Source organism: Phycodurus eques, chromosome 3, assembly GCF_024500275.1.
Source record: "Phycodurus eques isolate BA_2022a chromosome 3, UOR_Pequ_1.1, whole genome shotgun sequence".
NCBI lineage: Eukaryota > Metazoa > Chordata > Actinopteri > Syngnathiformes > Syngnathidae > Phycodurus > Phycodurus eques.
In genome coordinates this window covers 3008712-3030993 of record NC_084527.1, presented here as the reverse complement: position 1 = coordinate 3030993, position 22282 = coordinate 3008712, and the positions used below count along the sequence as shown (strand labels likewise).

Genomic DNA, 22282 nt, shown 5'->3' with positions numbered 1-22282 from the left:
AACCTTTGTGATTATTTTAATTGACTTGAAAATTTACTCTGAATTATAAAAATCTAAATTGGTTAATCATTCAGTTTGGGATATAATTCCGAGAATTGCAAATTACATTTCATGCCTTGAAACGAAACCTTTAAACGTATTGAAGTTTATTTTAATTGTTTATCGTTTAGTTTTTTACATAATTTTGCACAGTTTTATGAAGTAATATAACTTGAAAACGACAAATATCAGTACTTTGTGTCCCACAATGCATTGCGCAAAACAAGATAACAAACATGGCGCCGCTTCCGTAGTAGCTGTGCTTTTAAACTTTCGTCCTTTCTTTTCCCGGGGGTATACATCCGAGATTTCCATATTATTTCCATATTAGCATTAACATTCCGTTCATGAAACAAGACCAACATATTTGACGGGCTCATTGGTTAGCAGTTTTTCATTGTAAAGTCGCGCGTGAGCGGTCTGTCACGTTCGACGTCGGTCAGTAAATCCAATTGAAATATCGCAGCTGCCTCTTGAGCCATGAAGGAGGATTTAATTCTGGTTCAGAGACTGAACGCGCATCCGGACTCTCGGTGCTGGTTCGTTGGCTGGAGTCCAAACGGGAGTCTGCTGGCCTCGTGTGGGGGCGACAAGGCCATTCGGATCTGGGGACGAGAGGGTGAGTTGTTGTCGTCCCCCCCCCCCCCCCCCTTTTTTTTTTCTTCTGAATCAAACTGTCAAGGGAAAGCACTGTTTGTTAAGCATGATCATTTTGTTCCCACTTCACCCCTCTCATTCACGCACATGCATTATGTCTGACCTCGACCTCGACCTTCGTTGCTCTCCTCTCTCGATGTTCCTCCGCCTGCTCACATCTCTCACTGCAGATCACAATGTCATCTGCGAACTTTGGGGATTATTTAGTAAAATGGATATACTTTAAAACTCCCCAATCTGTAATAAATATTTGTTATTTTAACATAAAATTAAAATTCATCGGCTATGACTGTAAAAGTCACCACTGCCAATTTAATCATTTCAAAGTCCATATCAGTATACTTCAACAGTCTAACATTTTGTGTCCTTCATAACTGTGTGCTTAGTTTGAAGCATATTCTAATATTGTTTTATGTGCAGGTGACTCATGGGTCTGTAAGGGCGTGCTGGAGGACGGGCACCAGCGCACCGTGAGGAAGTTGGCGTGGTCTCCGTGTGGGAACTATCTGGCCTCTGCTAGCTTTGATGCCACCACGTGCATCTGGAAGAAGAAAAATGAAGAATTTGAGGTATGTTTTCATCTTATAGACATGCTGGAAATGTTTTTTTGTCCTCTTGAGTAATGACCGAGGCCCTTCTCTTGTCCCTTTTAGAGCTTGACCGTGTTGGAGGGCCATGAGAATGAGGTGAAATGTGTGGCTTGGGCACCTTCAGGCAACCTGCTGGCGACATGCAGCCGGGACAAAAGCGTTTGGGTTTGGGAAGGTGTGTTTGAAATGTCCCGTTTGATTTACAGTGAATGCATCGCAGGGCACACGATCCAGATGCACCCGAAATACGTGAAAATCCACCATAATAGAGAGACCACTTTAACAAGCTTTTTTTTATATCATTAATTTGCAAGCATAAAATGTATAGAAAATACTGTACAGTATTGAAAAGTGCTGTGAATATCCCGAGATTCACAGTCGGTTAGTTTGTTCAGCGTCAATGACCTTTTTGTCTTGTGTTCTCAATAAATATGCCATTTTCAAGAAAAGTATGATCGGCATTTATGAACAATATGACATATGATTCACTCAAATATAACAATTTATAGAGTTAACAACTTGTCCTTACTGATATTTTAAGTTGCAACTGGACTTGCCACAGATTTCATTTACATGTAGCCTGTACCACATGGCATTTCAGTTCTGTCTCAGTCTGACCAATAGGTGCACTATGCAAAAGGAGTACATAGATAATAGATGTAGAATAAAAACCTGCAGTTTAGCAAGGCTTCTCTGTAGAACACAAATAATGATCTCCTACCATTTGTGTGTCCCAGTGGATGAGGACGACGATTATGAGTGTGTTACCGTACTGAACTCCCACACGCAGGATGTCAAACATGTTGCGTGGCACCCAACACAGGAAGTGAGTCCCCGCACTTTTAATCGACTTCTTCCGTGCTCCTTAACTGTTTTTATTTTTTTTTTTAAATGTACATGTAGCTTCTGGCCTCGGCGAGCTACGACAACAACATCTGTATTTACAAGGAGGTGGACGACGACTGGGAGTGTCAGGCCACACTGCAGGGCCACACATCCACCGTGTGGAATCTGTCCTTCAGCGCCACCGGAGAGAGGCTGGCGTCATGCAGCGATGATCGCACCGTGAAAATTTGGAAGGAATATCCCACTGAAAGTGGTCAAGGTGGGTTGACTTTGGCAAAATGAACATAATCATGTCTTCCCGTCATGGTAATGAGCTCGACTGTTGCTGTGATCAGGGGACGTGTCGTGGAAGTGTGTGTGCACGCTGTCTGGCTTTCATGGGCGCGCAGTGTATGACATTGACTGGTAAGACTCGCCTCGCCTCCCCCGAAAAATAACATATTTGTATGTAGTTTTTTGTTTTTTTCTTTTAAAGTAGCGTGCTCCTTTTTACTGCCTCCTTTCACACTGCCCATTGAAATAGGTGTTTTCCCTAGTTTGCTTAAATACTTTTAAGCGCTCAGCGAGACCTTTAGTGATGAGTTTACGTCTCAATAATGAGCATGCATCACGACGCTCCTCGCAAGTCCATGAATGTGTTCTCCTCAGGTGTCGTCTCACTGGCGCCCTGGCAACTGCCAGCGGTGACGACGCAGTCAGAGTGTTTAAGGAGGAGGCGTCGCCCGACCCCGACCAGCCGCTCTTCTCGCTGGCCGCACACATGGCCAAAGCTCACAGCCAGGATGTCAACAGTGTGGCGTGGAATCCAAAAGAAGCGGGACTGCTGGCTTCCTGTAGCGACGGCGGAGACATCGCCATCTGGAGGTTCCAAGAGCAGGACTGAACGTGGTTGACATTTCTGTACGGACCTCTTGTTGAGCCAAAGTCACCCTGACAACTGTGTGCTTTCAGCTCTCATTTATCTTAATCATGAATGTACTTCTGGTGTTAAAAAAAAAAGAAAAGAAAATGTGGGGTCCGTCTGATGAGGTTCCAAATGTTTATATAAAGGCACACGGCAACACAACTAAAAGGCTTTTTTTTTAATTGCAAAACTCAATCAGGACAGCTTATTAAAAACATGGACTGGTCAAAATTAACTATTATAGTCACTGACTGTACTAACTTTGACTTATTGTGGCAAAGACAAGAAGTGCCTACAAGTAATATGAAATCTGAATGATTCTGTCTTACTAAACTAAAAATATTCACTTTTTCTGGATGAGTGTAATAAAGCTGACCTAAACAGATACACAACGGTTGTAAATAAAAGTCACAGAACAAAATACTTGATTTCCGAGTAAATAGGATGTGAATGTATTATGTACAGAAAAACAGGCTCAAACTGATCTCTCGTGCTGGTTCTCACATCAGTCGGAGTCGCTGTCCGCGCTGTCGGCCTCTTTCACGTCCGCGCTGAACTTGTACTCCTGGTCGCAGCCCATGTATGCGTCGCTCATGAAGTACAGCGTGTAGTTGTGAACGCCCATCGCCGGTGCAATGAAGTCTAGTTTGACCTGTCGCAGGAGATGAATGGTGACTTAACATTTAGTCCTTCATGCACAACAACTATTGGGAGAGCGTGACCCACTGACCTTTGCTTTCTGTTGAAGAGTCAGACGCTTGATCGAGATGAGGCTGTTGGACTTGGGGTCTCCAATCACGACCCACCAACCCTCTTCGCGATTCTGAAGAGTTGTATTGATTATTAGATAAGAAAAAAAATGCTGTAATACTTTCACAATAGGTAGACTAGCACAATAATCACATTCAATACCAAAGCGGTATTAACAAAAGATTGGCCTTTACAAAGCCAACACTCAGATTTGACCAAGACTGTCAGAAACCTCAGTTTCACTATGATTCAGTACAGTTCGAGACCAATGCAAACTACAACCACAATCATTCAGTTTTTGTTGAATTACAATCTTTAGGAAGTCAAAACAAATACCTGAGGGAACATCGGCGCAATGACAGGCCCGGTCACCTCCTCCTCTCGCTCCAGTTGAACCTGAACCAGAACTGTATTGCCACTGAGAATAAAGACAAACACAAATATGCCTTTAATTATACCACTGCAATAATTTCTGTGATATTAATTTATCAATCCACAGTTTTTCTCCAAGAAATCAAATATAAAAAATCCTTGATGAAGCTCAAAAATAAATCTGGCAATTTGGCGCAAGTGAATTGGAGGCAAACCTCTTGATGTTGTCCTTTTCGGCCACTTCGTAGGACAGCTCGATGTTGGGATAGCGGTTACAGAAGCGAGCCACGTCGGCCATCTGAGCGTCGGACAGCTGCAGCAAAGCACTTCTGTCTTCGTCCTCCATCTCCATGATGTCAAAGATGCTCTCCACACCCTAATTCATTCACGACGGCAATATAATTAGCGCAGCACCACACGTGTGCTTGGAAGGGTCTGAGAAGAGACAAGATATTATTTACCTTGTCTGTGCAGCGCTTGATGTGCTCCGAGGTGAAGAACGGAAGCTGTTTGAGGTAGGAATCCTTGGACCACATGGCCTGCGTGACCATCTGGGCCAACTCCATAGCTGCCAGGGCAGGACTCAGCCAGCCATTACTGGACAGCACATCCACACAGGCCTGGATCAAACGGACCGCCTGACGAGCACAACACCGCGAGGGACGTTACTCGAGTTGTCCCACAATCTTGTAAGGAAATTTTGCAAGGCAAATTCTCACTTTGCTGAGGATGTCCTCGGTGTCCGACTGCAGCTCGGCACTCAGCTGCATCCTGGAGAGGTGGGCCTGGAGCAGCAGGTTGGTCTTCACGTGGGGGTCGTTGAACTTGGGGTTGTTCAGTTTGTGGGGCACCTTCTGAGCCAGCTGCACTTGACAAAATGGGACGCTTTCACTTTGCGGTACTTGTTCACATTCTCACAGTCCAGTCGGCAGATTTTAGCGAGACTCGTTTACCTGCCGGAGGAGCGTATCCTCGTGGTGCCTGATGGGAATGTTTTTATACTCTGCAGCGTTGGAGATGATCTCGATTAAGCCGCGGATCTTTGTCTTCGCGTTGAGGGACATACTGAACAGTTCTGACCAACAACAAACAAAAAACCAACACTTCAGCTGGAATCCAACAAAACGAGCTATGCTGCGTTTCAAATAATTATGCAAATGATATTTTTTTCCTCAGATTTTCCTAAAAAGTCAATGCAAAGGACAGTCCGAATAACTGGAATGTTTTTGAACAAACCTCCCAATGATAACAGTATTTTCCCCCCTGAAAAATAAAGAACTTAAAATGCACTGTCCCAAATTATAATATACACAAGAATTTCAAGAAATTTTTTGTTTAAAAGATCTGAAAATAGTCATTTGTTGAATTGTCAGCATTAGGAGGTCATATTTACTGAAATTAAGAGCTATGTCAATAAAAACAGGTCAAGTCACATTTTAACACAGGGCCCCTGATTTGATAGTAGCTTCACAATTCTTGAATCCATTGAACTTGAGTTTCTGTAGACTTTCTGTATGCTTGAATTACTTTGTAAAATGTCAGAATAGCTTCCCAGAGCTGTTGTTTGGATGTGAACTGCCTTCCACCCTCACAGATCTGTTGCTTCTGCCTCCCACCCTCAGAGAGCTTCTGCTTGAAGACGCTCCAAAGGTTCTCAACAGGATTGAGGTCAGGGGGGAATGGGGGCCACACCATGAGTGTCCCTTCTTTTATGCCCATAGCAGACAATAACGCAGAGGTATTCTTTGCAGCATGACATTGCATGACATCCTACAAAGAAATTCAAGCAGAAACCCCCAAAAACGCACAAGTCCAGAGGATGCAAGAATTGTGAATTTATGGACTCCTAAACCTTCACAGTCAAACGCGGTGCCACGAAAGTGCAGAGCATCAAGATGCAAGGATGCAAGAATTGTGAAGATGCTATAAAGTAAGGGGTTTTTATTTTTATTTTTTTTAAATTTTATTTTAAAATGTAACTTGACCAGTGAGATTTTATTGTTTGAAATGATTTTGATTTTAGTAAACTTCCTCATGCTGCAAAATTCAACAAATGTCTATTTTCAGTTCTAGTGAAACCGAAAAAATGTCAAAACTCGAAAATCTTTTGAAGGTTTGTTTGAAAAATTATACTCTAGGAGTTGATCAAATCAGAGAAAAATCTCATTTGCATAATAATTTGGAACAGAGCGTATTCCAATATTTTGACACAAACCGATGGTGGTATAGTTGATGTAGTAGTAGGCGGCGATCATGCCCAAGTTGAGCGGTGCCACATCCATCTCGTCCTCGATGCTGATGCACTTGGACTGCTCTAGGTCATGTAGTGTGTGTTCCACCAGCTCCGACAGGTGATCAGACAGGTGGCGATGGGACATGCCTGCGACAAGGTCAGCACAGAGTCAGCGGGCGCCAGTCTGGAATCGCTTACCAGCTTGTTGTTCTCTTTAAAGCAAGACAGACGCGTACGGACCTTGCAGATTGTAGTAGTTGGGGTTCTGGGTCATACGACGGTACAGGAATGTCCAAGTCAGGTAGTCCACGGCATCCTGCTTGTTCTCCACAGTTTTGGTGACAATCTCAGCATTGAAGTGGTCGTGGAGACAGTGGTCCAAGTGGGACTCCACTGGCAGGGGCTCATACAGGAACTTCTTGAAGAAGTCCTAACAAAAGGAAAAAAATAGTTTTCGATCGTTGAGCACCATTTTAATTAGCCTCAAAAACAAACAAAACGCATACCTTCTTGGAGCCTTGACACATGATTACACAGCGCCCCTCGTCGTCAAGAATGGGTCTGTTGGCTTTGCCTACCATCTGGAGGACGTCGTATATCGGATAGTCCACATAGCTGGAAGAATGACGGTAGCAAAACATAAAACACTTATGTAAGAAAAAATAGAAAATAAATGCATGTTTGTAGGTGAAGTCAATGTATTTAAATTTGAACAAAAAATATTTTTAACATTTAAAAGTTTTGCAATGTTTTCGGAGTGTGTCCTGTGATTTTTCTTGTTTGCATTTTTTTTTTTTATAGCAATACCTCAAAATGATCATTTTATCAAAACTTACGCATGTATTATGCCATTGTAGTACTGCGTGTCCATGACGATGACTAGGTGTGCAGAAATGTTGAGCCCCCAGCAGAGGGACCGAGACGACACCACCACCTGAACAGCGCCTGGAGAACAAGATCAGAGGCGAGAGAGAATTTATGGACTCCTAAACCTTCACAGTCAAACGCGGTGCCACGAAAGCGCAGAGCATCAGCGGTCGTACCCGAGTTGAAGAGCTGCTCCACTATTTTACGTTCAGTTGCAGACAGGCCCTCGTGGAGGTAACCCACACCGTTGGCCAGAGTCTCCTTCAGGGTTGCGTCGTTTATCTTATTCAGGAAAGGAGTCAGATCTCTCTCAGTGCAATGCAGGAACCTAAAGGACAACAAACATTTACAGTGAACCCCCTTTCATTACAGGGGATACCCACCTGGTATAGGTGAAATATAAATACCAATACCAAAATAAATGTTTAAAAACAAATAAAGTAGTTCTAACAGAGTAAATGTGAATGTATTGTACTTAAAAAAAAAAAAAAAAAAAACAATTGAACTGTACTTAACAAATGAACTGGACTGTATTTTAAAAAAGCATTATGCAGTTTCAACATTTAATTCAGTTTTTTTTTCAAGGTACCACTAGAGGGAGCCAGCATACCATTAGTGATTATTTGCAGCACTCTGAGAACCACTGACATGGAGGGGAATATTCGCTACAAATACGTTTCACAAAAATCCGACATGTAGCGAGGCTGTGGTAGGTAAACCGCGATATAGCAGGAGAACACACTACTCCACTGCGATGTGACCAACAAGAGGGGAGACTGACCTCTGAGGAACCACATCAGCAGCACAGAATGTGAGGATGTCGATGGCCGTGAGGCGAGTCTGTCTGCGGGACGGGACGAACACCACCGCCGGTTTGGAAGGCGAGTGCTTCATGATGGCGTGATACACTGGCTTGGCCATGGAGAGGAGCCGAGTCTGAGTGTGACTCACGTTGAATCCCTAAAACACCAGAATAGGGACTTCAGAGGGACGTGTTTACCATGCTAGACAAAACGGGCAGACTTTTCCACACCTGGATGTGCAGCTCCAGAGGTACAGGCCTGACGTTGGGGTGGAAATTGAACGTGGCCGTGGTGCTGCAGCCCAGCCAGTGGGCGACGTCTTTGGCGTTGGACAGAGACGAGCTGAGGGCCACGATGCGGATGGGCCGATCAATCTGAGAGGAGATGTACCTCATCCTTGAGCAGATGACCTCCAGCACAGGCTGGTGAAAAACAAGGTTCACAGTCATGTTGAATGGCCTATCAAAACATGGCACTTTTTAATTTTATTTATTTATTTATTTTTTAAAAGTATTTTATTCCTACCCCATTTTCTCCTCCAATGAGGTGAGTCTCATCCACAATAAAAAGACTGACGTTTTGGACATTCTTCCTCTGCTTCCAGCGACGAGACAGGATGTCCCATTTGTCAGGCGTACTGACAATAATGTCTCCTTTTCCTAACAGTTTCAGATCTGTGCTGGTTTCTCCTGTCAGCAGCACCACCTTCTTGTTCAGGAAGTCCTGGAACTTTTGGTGCCAGTCCACAAACACCTGACGAGACGAAGATCTGAGACTTCACACTCATTCATAGAGGATTTAAACAACTCTCTGGACTTCAGGTAGAGCTCGGCGATATGTCCTTAAAATGAAAACTACCACAAAAATCAGATTTCCCATTGCAATCGATTTTTACCCTTTTTTTTTTTTTTACTCTTGTCAATCACAAAACAATGTGATGCCGATTCCACTCATGTTGTCCGTTTCTTAGCTTCTTTGAAAAATAATAACTCGAGTAGTAGAAACATTGCTTAAGATAGCGACCAAATCACTTAGTTGGCAACACTGACTATGCTTTTGTAAACTAGTACCTCTCTTTACTAGCCAGGTAGTTACTGTAAGCATGTCAGCAGGGGCACACTTTGAACTACAGAAGCCGCTAACAAAAATGAAAATAATCCTAACAAACAAGAGGGAATCAATAAAATGGGTTTGCTCAGCCCTACCTCCAGGTGACAACATACCTGTTCTGCAAGTGCCTCCATGGGGGTGATGTAGACACAGCGACCTTCTGCGTTGTGAAGCAGCATCCTCAGAATGGCAAACTCAGCACAGATGGTCTTGCCGCTGCCAGTGGGTGCTCCCACAAAAACATTGTCATCACTGTTGTACACAGCATTGAACACTGGAGGGACACAGAATTAAGTTACATTCAAAACAAAAATGCTCACCTTGGTTCAATACAGTGTATTCAATATTCCTCTGGTTATTGTACCTTGTGTTTGAATTGGGTTAAAGAAGGGGAACTTGTTCTGGTAGAGGGCCTCAAAGGCAGAGTTCCTGAGAGCAGTGACAGGAAGGGGCTGAAGGTCGAGCAACTCTGTGGGTGGGGGATACTTCTCAGGGAGGATAAGGTGACGGAACGACACTGGAAGCTGCGTCTCACACGCTGAAACAATGCGCAATACAGCAATTAAAGAGGTCACTAGAAACGTTTATACCGTGTCAACACAAACAGGAGCCTGAATCAAAGTCGCATTCATTCACTTACATAGCCAGCGGTCAGATACCACACGAATGAAGTACTGTGGGGGCAGAGGCTCAAACACAGGGACAAAGAATGTCACAAGGTGCTCATCCTGGGCGTACTTGGCTTTGAGCAGGAAGTATTCGTGGTGGAGGATGACCTCACTGTCCACGTCCTCCACCAGGATCCAGAAAGCCTCTGATGAACCATGAATCTAAAACATGGCACATGGAAACATATCAGACAAGTGTACAGCGCTGCGCATTATTCGCTGCTATTGGCATCTAATTAGTGACCTTATCATCCCACTGGAAGTCAGGAGTGATGGTGAGCTCCACTTTGAGTGTGGAGCGGGTGATGGGCTGCAGATGCACCGCTAGGTCAAGTTTGGGGAACTGGTGGACATATTTGTGGATGGTCTTTCCCATTTTTGGCATTCGGATCAGCTCACCTGAAATAAGAAAAAATACGGCTTACTATGATTCTGACTGTAAATAGAATGCAGAGAGTGTGCAAGGAGGGAAACCCACCAATCTCATTGTGGTTGAGGTCATAGAGACGCTCAAAGGGGAAGTTTTTCTTCTCAATCTTCTTGATCACTTCTTCTGGCAACTTTTTAAACTGTCGCAATGGGGACATCGACTGCCACCTGAAAGAAATCATAACACAAATTAGGAACTTGCTTTTGCAAATCAATCAAAACAAATATAAATATATTATTTCAATTTGACAGACTTACATCCTCTTATCAATCATCTTACACAGATTCATGGTTTTGTCCGAGAGTTGAGCCCAGCCTCTGTTCAGAACAATCTCAAATATAGCTCGCATCAACCTTCCAGCACTCTGCAAGAGAATGTGAATAGACTTGCTTTCGAAAGGCACCGGTTGCATGATTTCACATTTCCTTGGATAAACATTGTCAGGGTACATTATTCACCTCATATGTACCGTGCACAAAGAAAACGATGGAATACATACGCAATAATACATACCTGTGTCACATACACCATGTCTGCCATGAGCGCAAAGCCTTCCAGTTTTAGCTGAGAGATGAACGCCTGAAGCAGCACATTGATCTGTGAAAAGACACAAAACATTGCCAAGTAAAACAAAAGCAAAAGGATTGGATGCAGTCTGCCTTTTGGACATTCAAGCCACGACTGGATTTTGTATTGTAACTTTGACAGCTACCTTGGCGCTGGGCTCCTCAATGCTTTCCTTCACTGGGATGGGAACTCTCTCCAGTAGCTTCTGAAGTTCCAACTTCTCCTCCTGAAAACAAATCCACAGTATCGTACATGTTATTTTGTTGTTATCAGACAAAACTGACTCGACTTGTCCGGAGTCCATCATACCTCTCTCACAGCGATGTTCTTGAACTCGGAGGAAAGTGAAAAGACACGGAAGAGCTCAATCTCACTCAGGGTCGGTTTGAGCAGCTGGTTGTAAGTTTGAACGGAGTCATGTGTAATGTAGAAGTGGCTGGCAATGCGGCCCAGATCAGTCACCTTCAAAGAGACAAAGAGACCAACTTAAAATTGGCCAATTATGAAAAAAGGATCTTGAAAAACACACTGCGGCGCATACCTGGAAACTGCCAGTCCTCTTGTCGTATTTGATGAGGCTGTTCTTGTCTAGCACATTGGCAGCCGTGTGCACCAGGTCAGTCCGGCGCCGCTCCAGCAGGGGGTCAGTAGAGCGGTCGTCGTGGGAGACGCCGTACAGCGTTGGGTTGCGAAGCATGCGCACGTACAGGTAGGTGTAACCCAGCCAGTTCACCGCATCCTAAAATACAGAAGCGAAAATGTTTAAAACTCTCAGTGATTGTTCCAACACTAATGTTGATGGTCCGTCTGTACATGTAAGAAACTTACCTTCACATTCTGAACATTTCCCAGCACGATCTCTGCATTAAGCATGTCAGGAAGCTTGCCCACCATCTGGCTCTCGATGGGCAGCTGCTGGTTGAGCAGGGACAGGTAATACTGCAGCTCTCCGTGGGATGTGATCAGGATTCCTTCGCCCTTGGTGTCATACTGAGGACGACCAGCTCGGCCAAGCATCTGAAATGGATTACGTTCAATAACAAACAGATGCCAGTCAGAGCAGACTTACAGTGGACGAAATAATTATTTGATCCCTCACTCATTTCGTAAGTTTGCCCACTTACAAAGACATGAACTGTGTAATGGTGGGTATATTTTATCAGGGAGAGACAGAATATCAAAAAGAAAATCTAGAAAATCTCATGAAATAAAAGACTCGAATTATTTTGCAATTAATTGAAGGAAATAAGCATTTGACCCCTTATCAAATTATGGTACTTGGTGGAGAACCCCTTGATGGCCAGGGCAGAGTTACGACGTTTCTTGTAGTTGATCACCAGGTTTTGCACACACACATCTGTAGGAATTTTGGACCATTCCTCTTTGCAGATCCTCTCCAAATCCTGAAGGTTTTGAGCCTGTGTCTCAACAAGACAACTCGAAGCTTCAGCTCCCTCCACAGTTTTCTATTGGATTTACGTATGGAGACTGGCTAAGCCACTCCATCACCTTAATGTGCTTCTTCTTTAGTCACTCTTTCATTTCCTTGGCTGTGTGCTTTGGGTCATCGTTGTGCTGGATGCCCCATCCACAACCCATTTTAAGTTTTCTGGCTGAGAGATGAAGATTTCACAGTCAAAGGCTCCATCCATATTTCCCTCGATGGAGTGAAGCTGACCTGTCCCCTTTGCAGAGAATCACCCCCAAAGCCTGATGCTTACACCTCCATGCTTGACACTGAATTCATCTTTCTCCAAACACGTCGAGTCAAATTCATTTCAAACAGCTCGATTTTGGTCTCATCTGCCCACATCCCCTTCACCCAATCATTCTCTGAAACATTCAGGTGTTCATCGGCAAACTTCGGACAGACCTGTACAGCAGGGGGACCTGCAGGATTTCAATCCATTACGATGTAGTGTGTTTACACTGTTTTTCTTGGTGACTGCGGTCCCAGCTGCCTTGAGATCATTAACAAGCTCCTCCCGTGTAGTTCTGGGCCGATGCCTCACTTTCCTCATGATCACTGATACCCCACAAGGCGAAATCTTGCGAGGAGCCCCAGGCCAAGGAAGATTGACAGTCATCTTATGTTTATTCATTTTTTTAAATTATTGTACTAACAGTTGTCTCCGTCTCACTCATCCTCTTGCCAATGGTCTTGTAGCCCATTCTACAATCTTCTCATCCCTGATGTCCTTAGAAACTTCTTTGGTCTTGCTCGTGATGGAGAGGTTGCTGTCTGACTGATTGATTGATTGATTGATTGATTCTTGGACAGGTGCCTCTATACAGGTAACAAGTTGAGATGGGTGTCTTTCATACAGCTGAGTTTAGATAGAAAGTGAGAGGACTAGTCTGTGGGAGCCACAATTCTTTATTGTTGGTACGAGATCAAATACTTATTGCACTCAATTAAATGCAAATATATTTGTATCTTTTTTTTTTTCCCAATGTGATTTTCTGGATTTTATTTTGGATATTCTGTCTCTCATTTAAAATTATAGACCGCTCATGTCTTTGTCAGGGTGAATTTACAAAATCAGTGAGGGATCAAATAATTATTTCCTCCAGTCTCCTTCTTGGTATGCCATTGACACTCACCTGCAAAATGTCCAGGGCACCGAGCTCAGTCCATCTGCCTTTCTCAGGGCTGTACACCTGTGTACCTTTGATGATGACAGTGTGTGCTGGCAGGTTGACACCCCAAGCCAAAGTTGCCGTGGACACCAGAACCTGAATAGTGCCGATCAGCAAACAGATCTTCCACCAGCGTACGGTCCACTCTGGTCATTCCAGCATGGTGGATTGCAAAGCCGTAAGGTAGCAAATCCTTCAGCTCAAGGTTCTATGAAAAGGCAATTCGGGTTGAAGGCCATTGGAATTTTGCACAAGTGTTCAAAAATAGTTAATAACTGCTCATTTAATGTTATTTTCCTTGTCTTGTTACCTTGCATTGTTCTGCTTCAGTGCGCAACACTTCGGTGGAGGCTGAGCCCTCTCGGAGGAAAAGACCCAGCGTGTCCTTCTCCAAACACATGTCTCGAATGGCCCTGGCTGTCTTTCCCGTCTCTTTCCTGGAGTGAACAAATACGAGCACCTGGAAGAAACAAACAGAAGTTAGTAGCCCTTTAATTGTGATTCAGCATTACTGTAAAGTAAACCCCCACAATTCGGGACAGGGCCCTGCCGCGAATAGCAAAAAACAGGAGCAAGTGACCGAAAAATGCTTATACTGTAATTGCCTAGATTAATACTTTAAACCGTCACATACCAAAAACAATCTTCCAAAAACAGTTGAGTATAATATCAAACTCATCTTATATGTTACCCTAAAATAAAAATGGATTACAGGTGTTTTGATTTTCTTTTTAAAAAAGTGCACAGGAAGTGCGAGGACGCTGACCTGTATGTTCCCCCGTAAAAATACCACCTGTCAATCAATAAGCTTTCTAATAGCCACTGAACAGAGCAAAAGCATACACTCTGTAACCTCCGCTGACAACCCAGGCCTTTTCACCAACGTACAAAGATCTTAAAACAGTCAAGCTGTATCACTTCAACATTATTCCTTGACGGCAATTACTACTTTCATATTAGCTATGTATTTGGTGGCATCTTAGAACGTTACAGAAAGAAGACAAAAATATGCCTGAAAGCTGCAAATAGGATTTGGTGTGGGTTCACTGTAGTTTATACTGTTTAATTTTAGATGGGAGCATGTGGAAATAATAGTTACAATCATCAGAGGCCGGAATGTTTTCCTCAAATGCAGAGTAATAAAAGACATACCTGGTTCTTCCCAGCATGCTCCATTATCTTCTCGTAGACAATTTCATTCATGATCTGGAAACGTTTAATGGCCTTCTTCTCTGTGATGCCAACATAAGTCTGCTCCAGGGGAACTGGTCGGAAACTGGACAGAGAATGGGACACGTGTCACTATTGACACCATGTGATATAGTTGATCCAGACATGCAAACACCAAAGGCATGACAAAGGTAACCCAAAAAAAAATTACAAATTTTATGGGGTTCTGGGGGGATCCCCCGCAGAGAACTTATTTGATTTTAACATAAATTAAGCAATCGGGAAGACTCTAAAGAGTACAATAAGGCAAAAATAATAATAATAATAATCTTCACGCACAAAAACTTATTTACATTGCTCAAGTACATGTTGATGTACAAATTTAAGATTCAAATTACATTTGCCTAATTTCTTTGCTTTTTTTGTTCTGGCCTCCAACTTGAGCCAGGCTCATCTCCACCTGCACCTGTTGCCTGCTTCAAGCTGTGTGCCACATGAATAGCATACCCCTCTTTAAGCACTCTCATTCTGGAAAATAATTGACTAAAATCATTGTCTGTTTGACTTCATTTTTCACTATTGCCAACTTCAAAGGCTAATCCCAAATGCATCCTCCAGGAAAATATTAAGTACAATATGTTTCTGGTTTTATTGGCAATTTGTGACTTCGAAGTTAGTTCATTATGTGTTGTGACATAATCCTTAACAGCACTCCGTCGCGTAATACATTTTACATTAACATCAGAAAAGTAATTAGATAATTGTAGCAGCGTTTGCTAATTTATACAAAATGTACTAATGGATCAACTCGTCACCGATGTCACCTGTCCCGTGTGCTCCACTTGGGACCGCAACTAGTTCCCCGACCCGCAGCACCTCAGTGTGATAATACAAAAGGCCAGCGCAACAAATACCACACTGGCTGATCTGATAAGCAAAAATTTTGTTTCAACGTAAGAGTAGCAATAAACGATGTCCGTTCCAGATGTGGGTAGAGTAGCCAAAGATTGTCACGTACACTCGACGATGAGCGGGGCAGGCTTATCCAGTGGCGATACCTATGCCCAGGAAGCCCAACAGAAGACATGTGAGATCATGTGACTTTCTTGTGTCGTTTGATTGGTGAACTAGACTTAAAGTCACTAGCACATCAATTGGATGACGCAAACAGCGCCCGATGCGGAAGTCAAAGTCGTAGTCTCGCGCACGAAATAGTTGACAAATAAGCAACAATTGATAAATAAAAGTAGCGAGCGACATTTAGATAATTGTAACAGTAAAAGTGCCGTGACTTCTTAGCAGAAGCGGCGGAAGTTTTTTTCTGGTCTCGTCAACTCCTGTGACTTCGAGTGCAGAGGCGGAACCTCATGCCGCATGTTAGTCCGCCGCGGAGTAATATTCACAATTACATCTGTGTGTTGATGGTGGATGTGGGGAATGGATCTGCCAGCGTTCAAGGAGTACGAAACAGCCTATGACGTCAGTGACAACGACCCCGCTCCATCCAGGAAAAACACATCGGAACTATGCGATTTACGTAAATGGCCAATTTTGAGTTCAAAACTGCGAATTTCGCCGAAAGGCGACTGATATGCATGTATGTTGATCATCCCACAAAAAGGGTCTTAACTAAACATTTAACGTTTACATGGAATACCTGTTGTCAAAGTAGAAGAGTCCCTTGGCAGGATCAACACGCAGGCAGGCGGCCACGTCCTCATAGTTGGGGAGTGTGGCACTGAGACCAAGCAGACGCACGTCTTCCTGAGTCAGCTCCACATTGCGGATGGTCCTTGCCACCAGAGACTCCAACACGGGCCCACGGTCATCGTGCAGCAGGTGGATTTCATCCTGCACAAGCATTCCCAGTCGTCATTTCAAGCCAGCTACATTTTCTATAACGAAGTCTTTAAAAAAAAAAAAACAGCTGGCACTTACAATGATGATAAGGCGCACTAGTTGGGTGTAGGTACGATCACCACCTTTACGAGTAATAATGTCCCATTTTTCGGGGGTGCAGACAATAATTTGAGTGGCATTTATCTCCTCTTTGCACAGTTGGTGGTCTCCTGTCAGCTCAGACACTGTGATTCCATAACTTGCCAACCGCTGGAAGAGTACATAAAAAAATTAGTTGGGTGGTGACTATAACATGGCTTTTCATCGCGTATGGCATTAAATAACTCACTTTCCAACTATTTCGGAAGGTGGTGAGACTTACCTTACTAAAGCTCCCCACCATCTCCTGTACCAGAGAGCGCATGGGCGCAATGTAGATTATTTTGAAGTCATCCACATTTATGGTGCCATCCATGTTAATGTGCTTTCCTATTTCCCGAAGCATTGCCATCAGAGCAACATTTGTTTTACCAGCTCCCTGCACATACACATCCAAATGAATTTACAAAGAAAGCAGATGTGGAAAAAAAATCTCTTGGGTGGCACAGCCAACGCATCCCATCAGTGGTGCACAAAGGCAACCTACCGTTGGCGCGCACACAAGCAGGTTCTCATCAGTCTCCATGGCGGTTTTAAACAGCTTGCTCTGGATACGGTTTAGGGTTTTGAAACCTTCAAAGCCAGCCTGTGCATACTTGGGCAGCTTTTCAATGGAAACAAGCACCTAATGACACAATAATGAGAAAGGAATTGAGGACAAAATCCAGTCACCCTTCCAGTGCTTCCCATGTGTAATTACTGCTCCAGTGCTACAATAATCCGGAGCAGGCAAAAAAAAACAAACCTCATTGTCAGCAAAGGGCTTGGGTTTGAGTGCAGGAACATGCACTTCTTCATAACCTTTCCGTTGTTTGCGGAAAGAACCATCTGGCAGCTGGCAGCGCTTGTTGGCCATGAAATGGCTCCCCTGGGTGAAGGTCAAGTCTTCAAGGTCCAACAGTTGTCGGGGAGCAACTGCCTGGCGTGCAAGGGCGGATATTATAAATGACTTTGAAACTTGCAATCATACCAGTTTCAGTGGCCAGTACATAATTTTGCTACAGGTAAAGTAGATTTATTATATAGTGACAACCTGTACATTTCAACATGCTGACATGACGTCTAGAAACTACATCAACCCTGTTGTATATTTACCTCTCCGTGGCCTGTGTCCATTGCTTCCATGTCATCCACACGGGACTTCCTTACCCTCTCCCTGCGAGATCGTTCTTCCTAAAAAACAAACCCAACAGGAAAAGGTGTGATTTGGGAAAAAAAAAAAAAAATCAAGTATGATTGTATACTAATAAATGCAAAGACATACACCTTACCCGAATAATATCTTCTTTCTCTGTCTCCTGCAGCTGGTATAGAATCTTTGACAGTTCCTGGTCAGACTCCATCTTTCCAATGATCCGTTCCTTTTCTGCCTCACTTTGAGCACTTGCCAGCATTGTACAATACTGAACTGTGGGGTGTGAAAAAGCATGCAAACTCAATTTTGACTCACAACTCACACATTTTAGTGTTGACTATGCCACTGAGTGTCTCAAAAGTTGACCTCCTGGTTCCATGGCAGAATTACACCAAAGCGACAAGCACTTACTCATGCGACGATGTTGGCGGAGGATTTTGATGAAGTCAAAGGTTTTAAAACCAAGAAGCAATACAAGCTGGTTTTCACAGTCTCTGTCATCACTGGCAGTCTGGAGTAAATAGACAAAAACTCAGTTTGCAAGAGAAACAACAACAACACACTGATACCAAGAAGCGCAAGATGCTTAACAGACCTTGAGAATTTCTAAGACCTCATCAGCTTTCTTCTGAGAGACGATAGCATCATCATAAAAGCGACTGAGCTGTCGTTGTAGCCAAAAGGCGTCGATGTCACGAGGGTGGAGATCCTTCTTCTTCACAGTCATCACGTCGCCTGTGACACCGAGCTGAATTTGGGGGGGGGGCATAAAGATTTATCAGTAAACGATCAGGTTGACGTAACCTCAGTTACTCAAGCAGATGGTTCACTTACATTGGCTGAAAGAGTGCAGCCCACGTCAGCTTCCTCTCCTTCACTGTCTTCTTCTGAATGCTCATCGCGCACTTCTCCATACTTGTCTTCATCACCCTCCTAAAAAGCAATACAGCAAATAAAACAATTAAAAAAACATTAGGCTACAAAACAGAGGTTCCTTAAAATCCTCTTACAAGACAAACATACCTCCTCATCAGATCCAAATTGGACATTAACACCGTATGTTTCATCAATGTTGTCATCTACAAAAAAGAGGATTTGTTAGAAAAAGTACTAGTTCACAAGCATTATGTTTAGTGGTTCATTGGCAACCAGGCCTTATTGCAGTTCCTTCTTTTGAACATACCCATATTCTGTAAATCCTTGTCACCCCCATAGTCAGTGATCTTCTTTCCCAAGTTGACCAGCACATGGTAGCGTGTGTCATCGGCAGGTCCAAGAAGCTGCTCGACCTCACGCCGCCTCTCCTTATCCCTCATTTTATCATTCTTTAGCACCGCCAAGACTTCATCTGCTGCTCCACACAGAATGTCACGCGGCTATAAGAGACAACAGTCCAGTCAATGAACTGATTGGGCAGTAATTTGACCCAGATGTTAAAAAGTTGCATTTACAGACCTGATCTCCCAAAGCAGCATGGATGAAGCTGAGTAAAACTTCATAAGTCTCTCTTGTTTCTTTGGTTTTGGGTTTGTATACAATTCCCACCATTTCATCGATGCCCTCCGACAGAAGAGTAAAGCCCTTCATTTTGTTGATATCATGTCTGTCCTCATCTCTTTTCCGCCTCCTGTTTGAACAGAGAAAAAGAAGGAATGACTTGAATGAACATTAAAAGCCCTGGGGACATAGCTTAAATTTATAAAACTAATTATCATACAACTCACAGTATTTTAGGAGAGAGAAAAATACTGTCTTCTATCATATTCAAGATTAATCAGTGAAAACTATTTGTGAATTTGATATTTGAGATCCCCCATGTTCTGTGTGTTATAATACATTGTCTGAGAATGTGAAACAGGAGCCACTAGGACCTAGTAACAAGAACAAGTTGTTACGCGTAACAATTTTAACTAGGCTTTACACGATCAGGATTTTTGGGGCCGATCACCAATCAGCGAGTTGAAGAAGAAAAAAAAAATGATAACCGATCCGATCACAAGATGGAGGAATGTGTCTATTTAAATGACCTATTCATTTACTGTATATACTTGTGTACTTAATTACTCAAACAATTATATTTACAATAAATAATGTATCTTTGTTCATCTATTTATGCCAGTGACGCATAGTGACAGACAGAACAATGATACATGGTCTTCTATAAGATGGCAGGAAGTACATACAGTAATTAATGTATCCACTTTTTGTGCCATTTTTGTTTGTTGGTGTGTCGTGAGATTTTTCAATTGTAAAATATGTTCCTTGGCTCCATAAATGACAGAAATAATGGGTGCTAACTTACTGTAATTAAATTACTTTATTTTTAATTAAATTACTTCACCCACACCGAAAATTTAGAGCATGAATCGACAGAACGGCGTCACCTTTACGTCCAACCGTTCGTGGTACTGCTATCTTGCGAGGCTACATAATGTTTTTGTTGCCTGCTTGCTAGCCGTATCGTATTAAAAGTACGTGAACATACCTCAAGTAAGCCTTAAACGAACGTCCTCTCCTTTCCTGAGCACCGGTGACCACCAACACACGTTTCCCCCCCATTTTGTCCGAATAATACAAAGTCGACGCTCTTCACTCTTGTTGTCGTCGCCACGGTAACGAGTGTATCCGGTCACATTTGAGTTGACAAGATAAAGCCCAATGATCGTAAAAAACGGGATGCGGTGGTATCGGAATAGAACGATTTTATTGCATTAGTCTGACATAGTGCAATCGTGAAAGGGCAGATTTGTCTCTGATCCGGCATTACGTGTTGTCTGCCTCAGACGTGTTGTCTGCTCCACATCGCCGACATGTTTTTTTTTTTTAATAACTTTATTGGCCGTCAGATATTTCCAATACTCCGTCAAAAGGCGTGCGACAGGGCTAAAATAAACTAGCTTTTGGATTCAAATATACTGTGCACGATGGCGACACGGAGTAAATGTCTTTTGCAGCGCCGATCAATGACATCAATTACATCATTGATCGGCGAATGACAAAGCTGATCAGCATAAAATGCTAAATATCAGCCGATACCAATCAGCCCGATAAGTCTAATTTAAATTTTACTCAGACTATTTACTCTGTTTACACACCGTGAGCATCTATAATAAAAACAATCAAGTAACCGTACTATAACAAATGTAAATCATAACTGTACAGAATCCCATTACATCCCACAATACAAACGCGCACATTCCATTTAGACAGCGGACAATGTACGTGAATAACAAAAATGTATTTCGTCAGAAGACGTTGGGTGATATGCAGAAACGTCCGAAAAAAATCTATCATGACAGGACTAACTTGTCTCGTCTCTCTTCCAGTTTTTGAGGTTTGGTCCTCTGAGCTTTGTCCCCCATTTTGGTCCCCTCCAGCTTCCCCACCAGGGACAGCACCTCCCCCGTAGGTTCATCTCTCCGTGTGCGGTCGATCAGGGAGCGGTCAGCTTGCAGCACCAAGTTCGAGTTCTGCCGTCAAAACATATTCAATGTATTGGGTCCATGTAGCCAGCGAGGCTAAACGCTAATGCGGAAACTGTCCATAATAATAACGAATACATTCAGTCAACGTATTTTATAGCGTATTGAATCCAAGTAGACACATATGACAAACCAGAGAAAGCTTTGTGTGCCAAGTATTCTACAAAAACATACTCACCGCCTTGTACTCATACTGCAGGCTACGAGCAGTAACATCCGCCATGGTGCCACTTAATGTTAGCTTTCAGCGCACTTTTCTAAATAATGCGATACGGGCTCAAATCCACCACAAAACTCGTTCCACGCTCTTCTTGTAAGTCGATGCGGGAATCATCGGCGCAGGGCTTGACGGTGGATCATGAAAATGGTGATAAAATATTCGCGTTTCAGTGCAACTCACGCTCAGTCGACGTTATAATAGCGCCGCTAACACGAGCGCCCGACGCATTTCTTTCCGTTTCCGGTGTCAGAGGTCACACAGAAAAGAAAGACAAAAGGTAGCGCCCTCTAAAGGTTTGACGCGCAATGCATACATGACCTGACGCAATGGTATCACACTTCCCTTCCTTATCTTTGTCTGCCTGCTGGACATTTTTTTACTCTGCGTTAATAATAATAATAATAAGAAGAAAAAGAAATAATACAACTTATACAGCGCTTTAGCATAATCATATATTTTTTAAATTATTATATTATTACATTTCTATTTGCTAAATGCCAGAATAATGAGAGAAGGATTTTTTAAATAAAAAAAATCATTACTTTTTTCAAAGTCAGACGTTTACATAAATGTCATTAGTATTTGGTCCCATTGGCATTAAACTGTATGACTTGGGTCAAACGTTTTGGATTCTCTCCACAAGCTTCTCACAATAGCTGGCATGAATTTTTGCCCATTCCTCCTGACAGAACTGGTGTAACTGAGTAAGTTTGTGGGGCACCTTGATCGAACATGCCTTTTCATATCTGCCCATTAATTTTTTAAATGACTGATATTAGAGCTTTGATGGTCACACCGAAA

The 22282-nt window shown here is 43.0% G+C and overlaps 2 protein-coding genes across 2 annotated transcripts; one reads left to right on the top strand and one right to left on the bottom strand.

The window, feature by feature from the left end:
* The first annotated feature begins 261 nt into the window (after positions 1-261).
* ciao1 (cytosolic iron-sulfur assembly component 1) lies at positions 262-3665 on the top strand. The gene is made up of 7 exons (XM_061671451.1): positions 262-658; positions 1117-1265; positions 1350-1461; positions 2024-2112; positions 2190-2391; positions 2468-2537; positions 2781-3665. The coding sequence occupies exons 1-7, from the start codon at positions 520-522 to the stop codon at positions 3013-3015; spliced, it is 996 nt and encodes a 331-aa protein (XP_061527435.1). The 5' UTR covers positions 262-519; the 3' UTR covers positions 3016-3665.
* On the bottom strand, positions 3183-21710 carry snrnp200 (small nuclear ribonucleoprotein 200 (U5)). Its single transcript, XM_061671450.1, is given in 45 exon segments — positions 3183-3688; positions 3767-3859; positions 4123-4204; positions 4374-4534; positions 4620-4796; positions 4878-5021; positions 5112-5233; positions 6374-6538; positions 6632-6821; positions 6898-7006; positions 7228-7336; positions 7435-7586; positions 8040-8218; positions 8292-8483; positions 8587-8814; positions 9285-9445; positions 9536-9709; positions 9812-10001; positions 10084-10238; positions 10318-10436; positions 10527-10633; positions 10783-10866; positions 10982-11062; positions 11146-11298; positions 11378-11575; positions 11665-11853; positions 13441-13578; positions 13580-13684; positions 13787-13936; positions 14629-14752; positions 16304-16497; positions 16585-16755; positions 16868-17023; positions 17132-17269; positions 17390-17563; positions 17740-17817; positions 17916-18052; positions 18191-18290; positions 18375-18527; positions 18614-18712; positions 18803-18858; positions 18963-19155; positions 19235-19406; positions 21086-21249; positions 21440-21710. Coding segments are annotated over 45 exon segments (6408 nt in total). The 5' UTR covers positions 21485-21710; the 3' UTR covers positions 3183-3541.
* Between the last annotated feature and the right edge of the window lie 572 nt (positions 21711-22282).

Bases quoted from the DNA above. Each gene is read 5' to 3' on its own strand.
- ciao1 (XM_061671451.1), top strand. From the start codon at position 520: ATGAAGGAGGATTTAATTCTGGTTCAGAGACTGAACGCGCATCCGGAC. The intron at 2,113-2,189 runs GTGAGTCCCCGC...ATGTACATGTAG, and splicing joins CGTGGCACCCAACACAGGAA to CTTCTGGCCTCGGCGAGCTA. The intron at 2,392-2,467 runs GTGGGTTGACTT...TGCTGTGATCAG, and splicing joins TCCCACTGAAAGTGGTCAAG to GGGACGTGTCGTGGAAGTGT.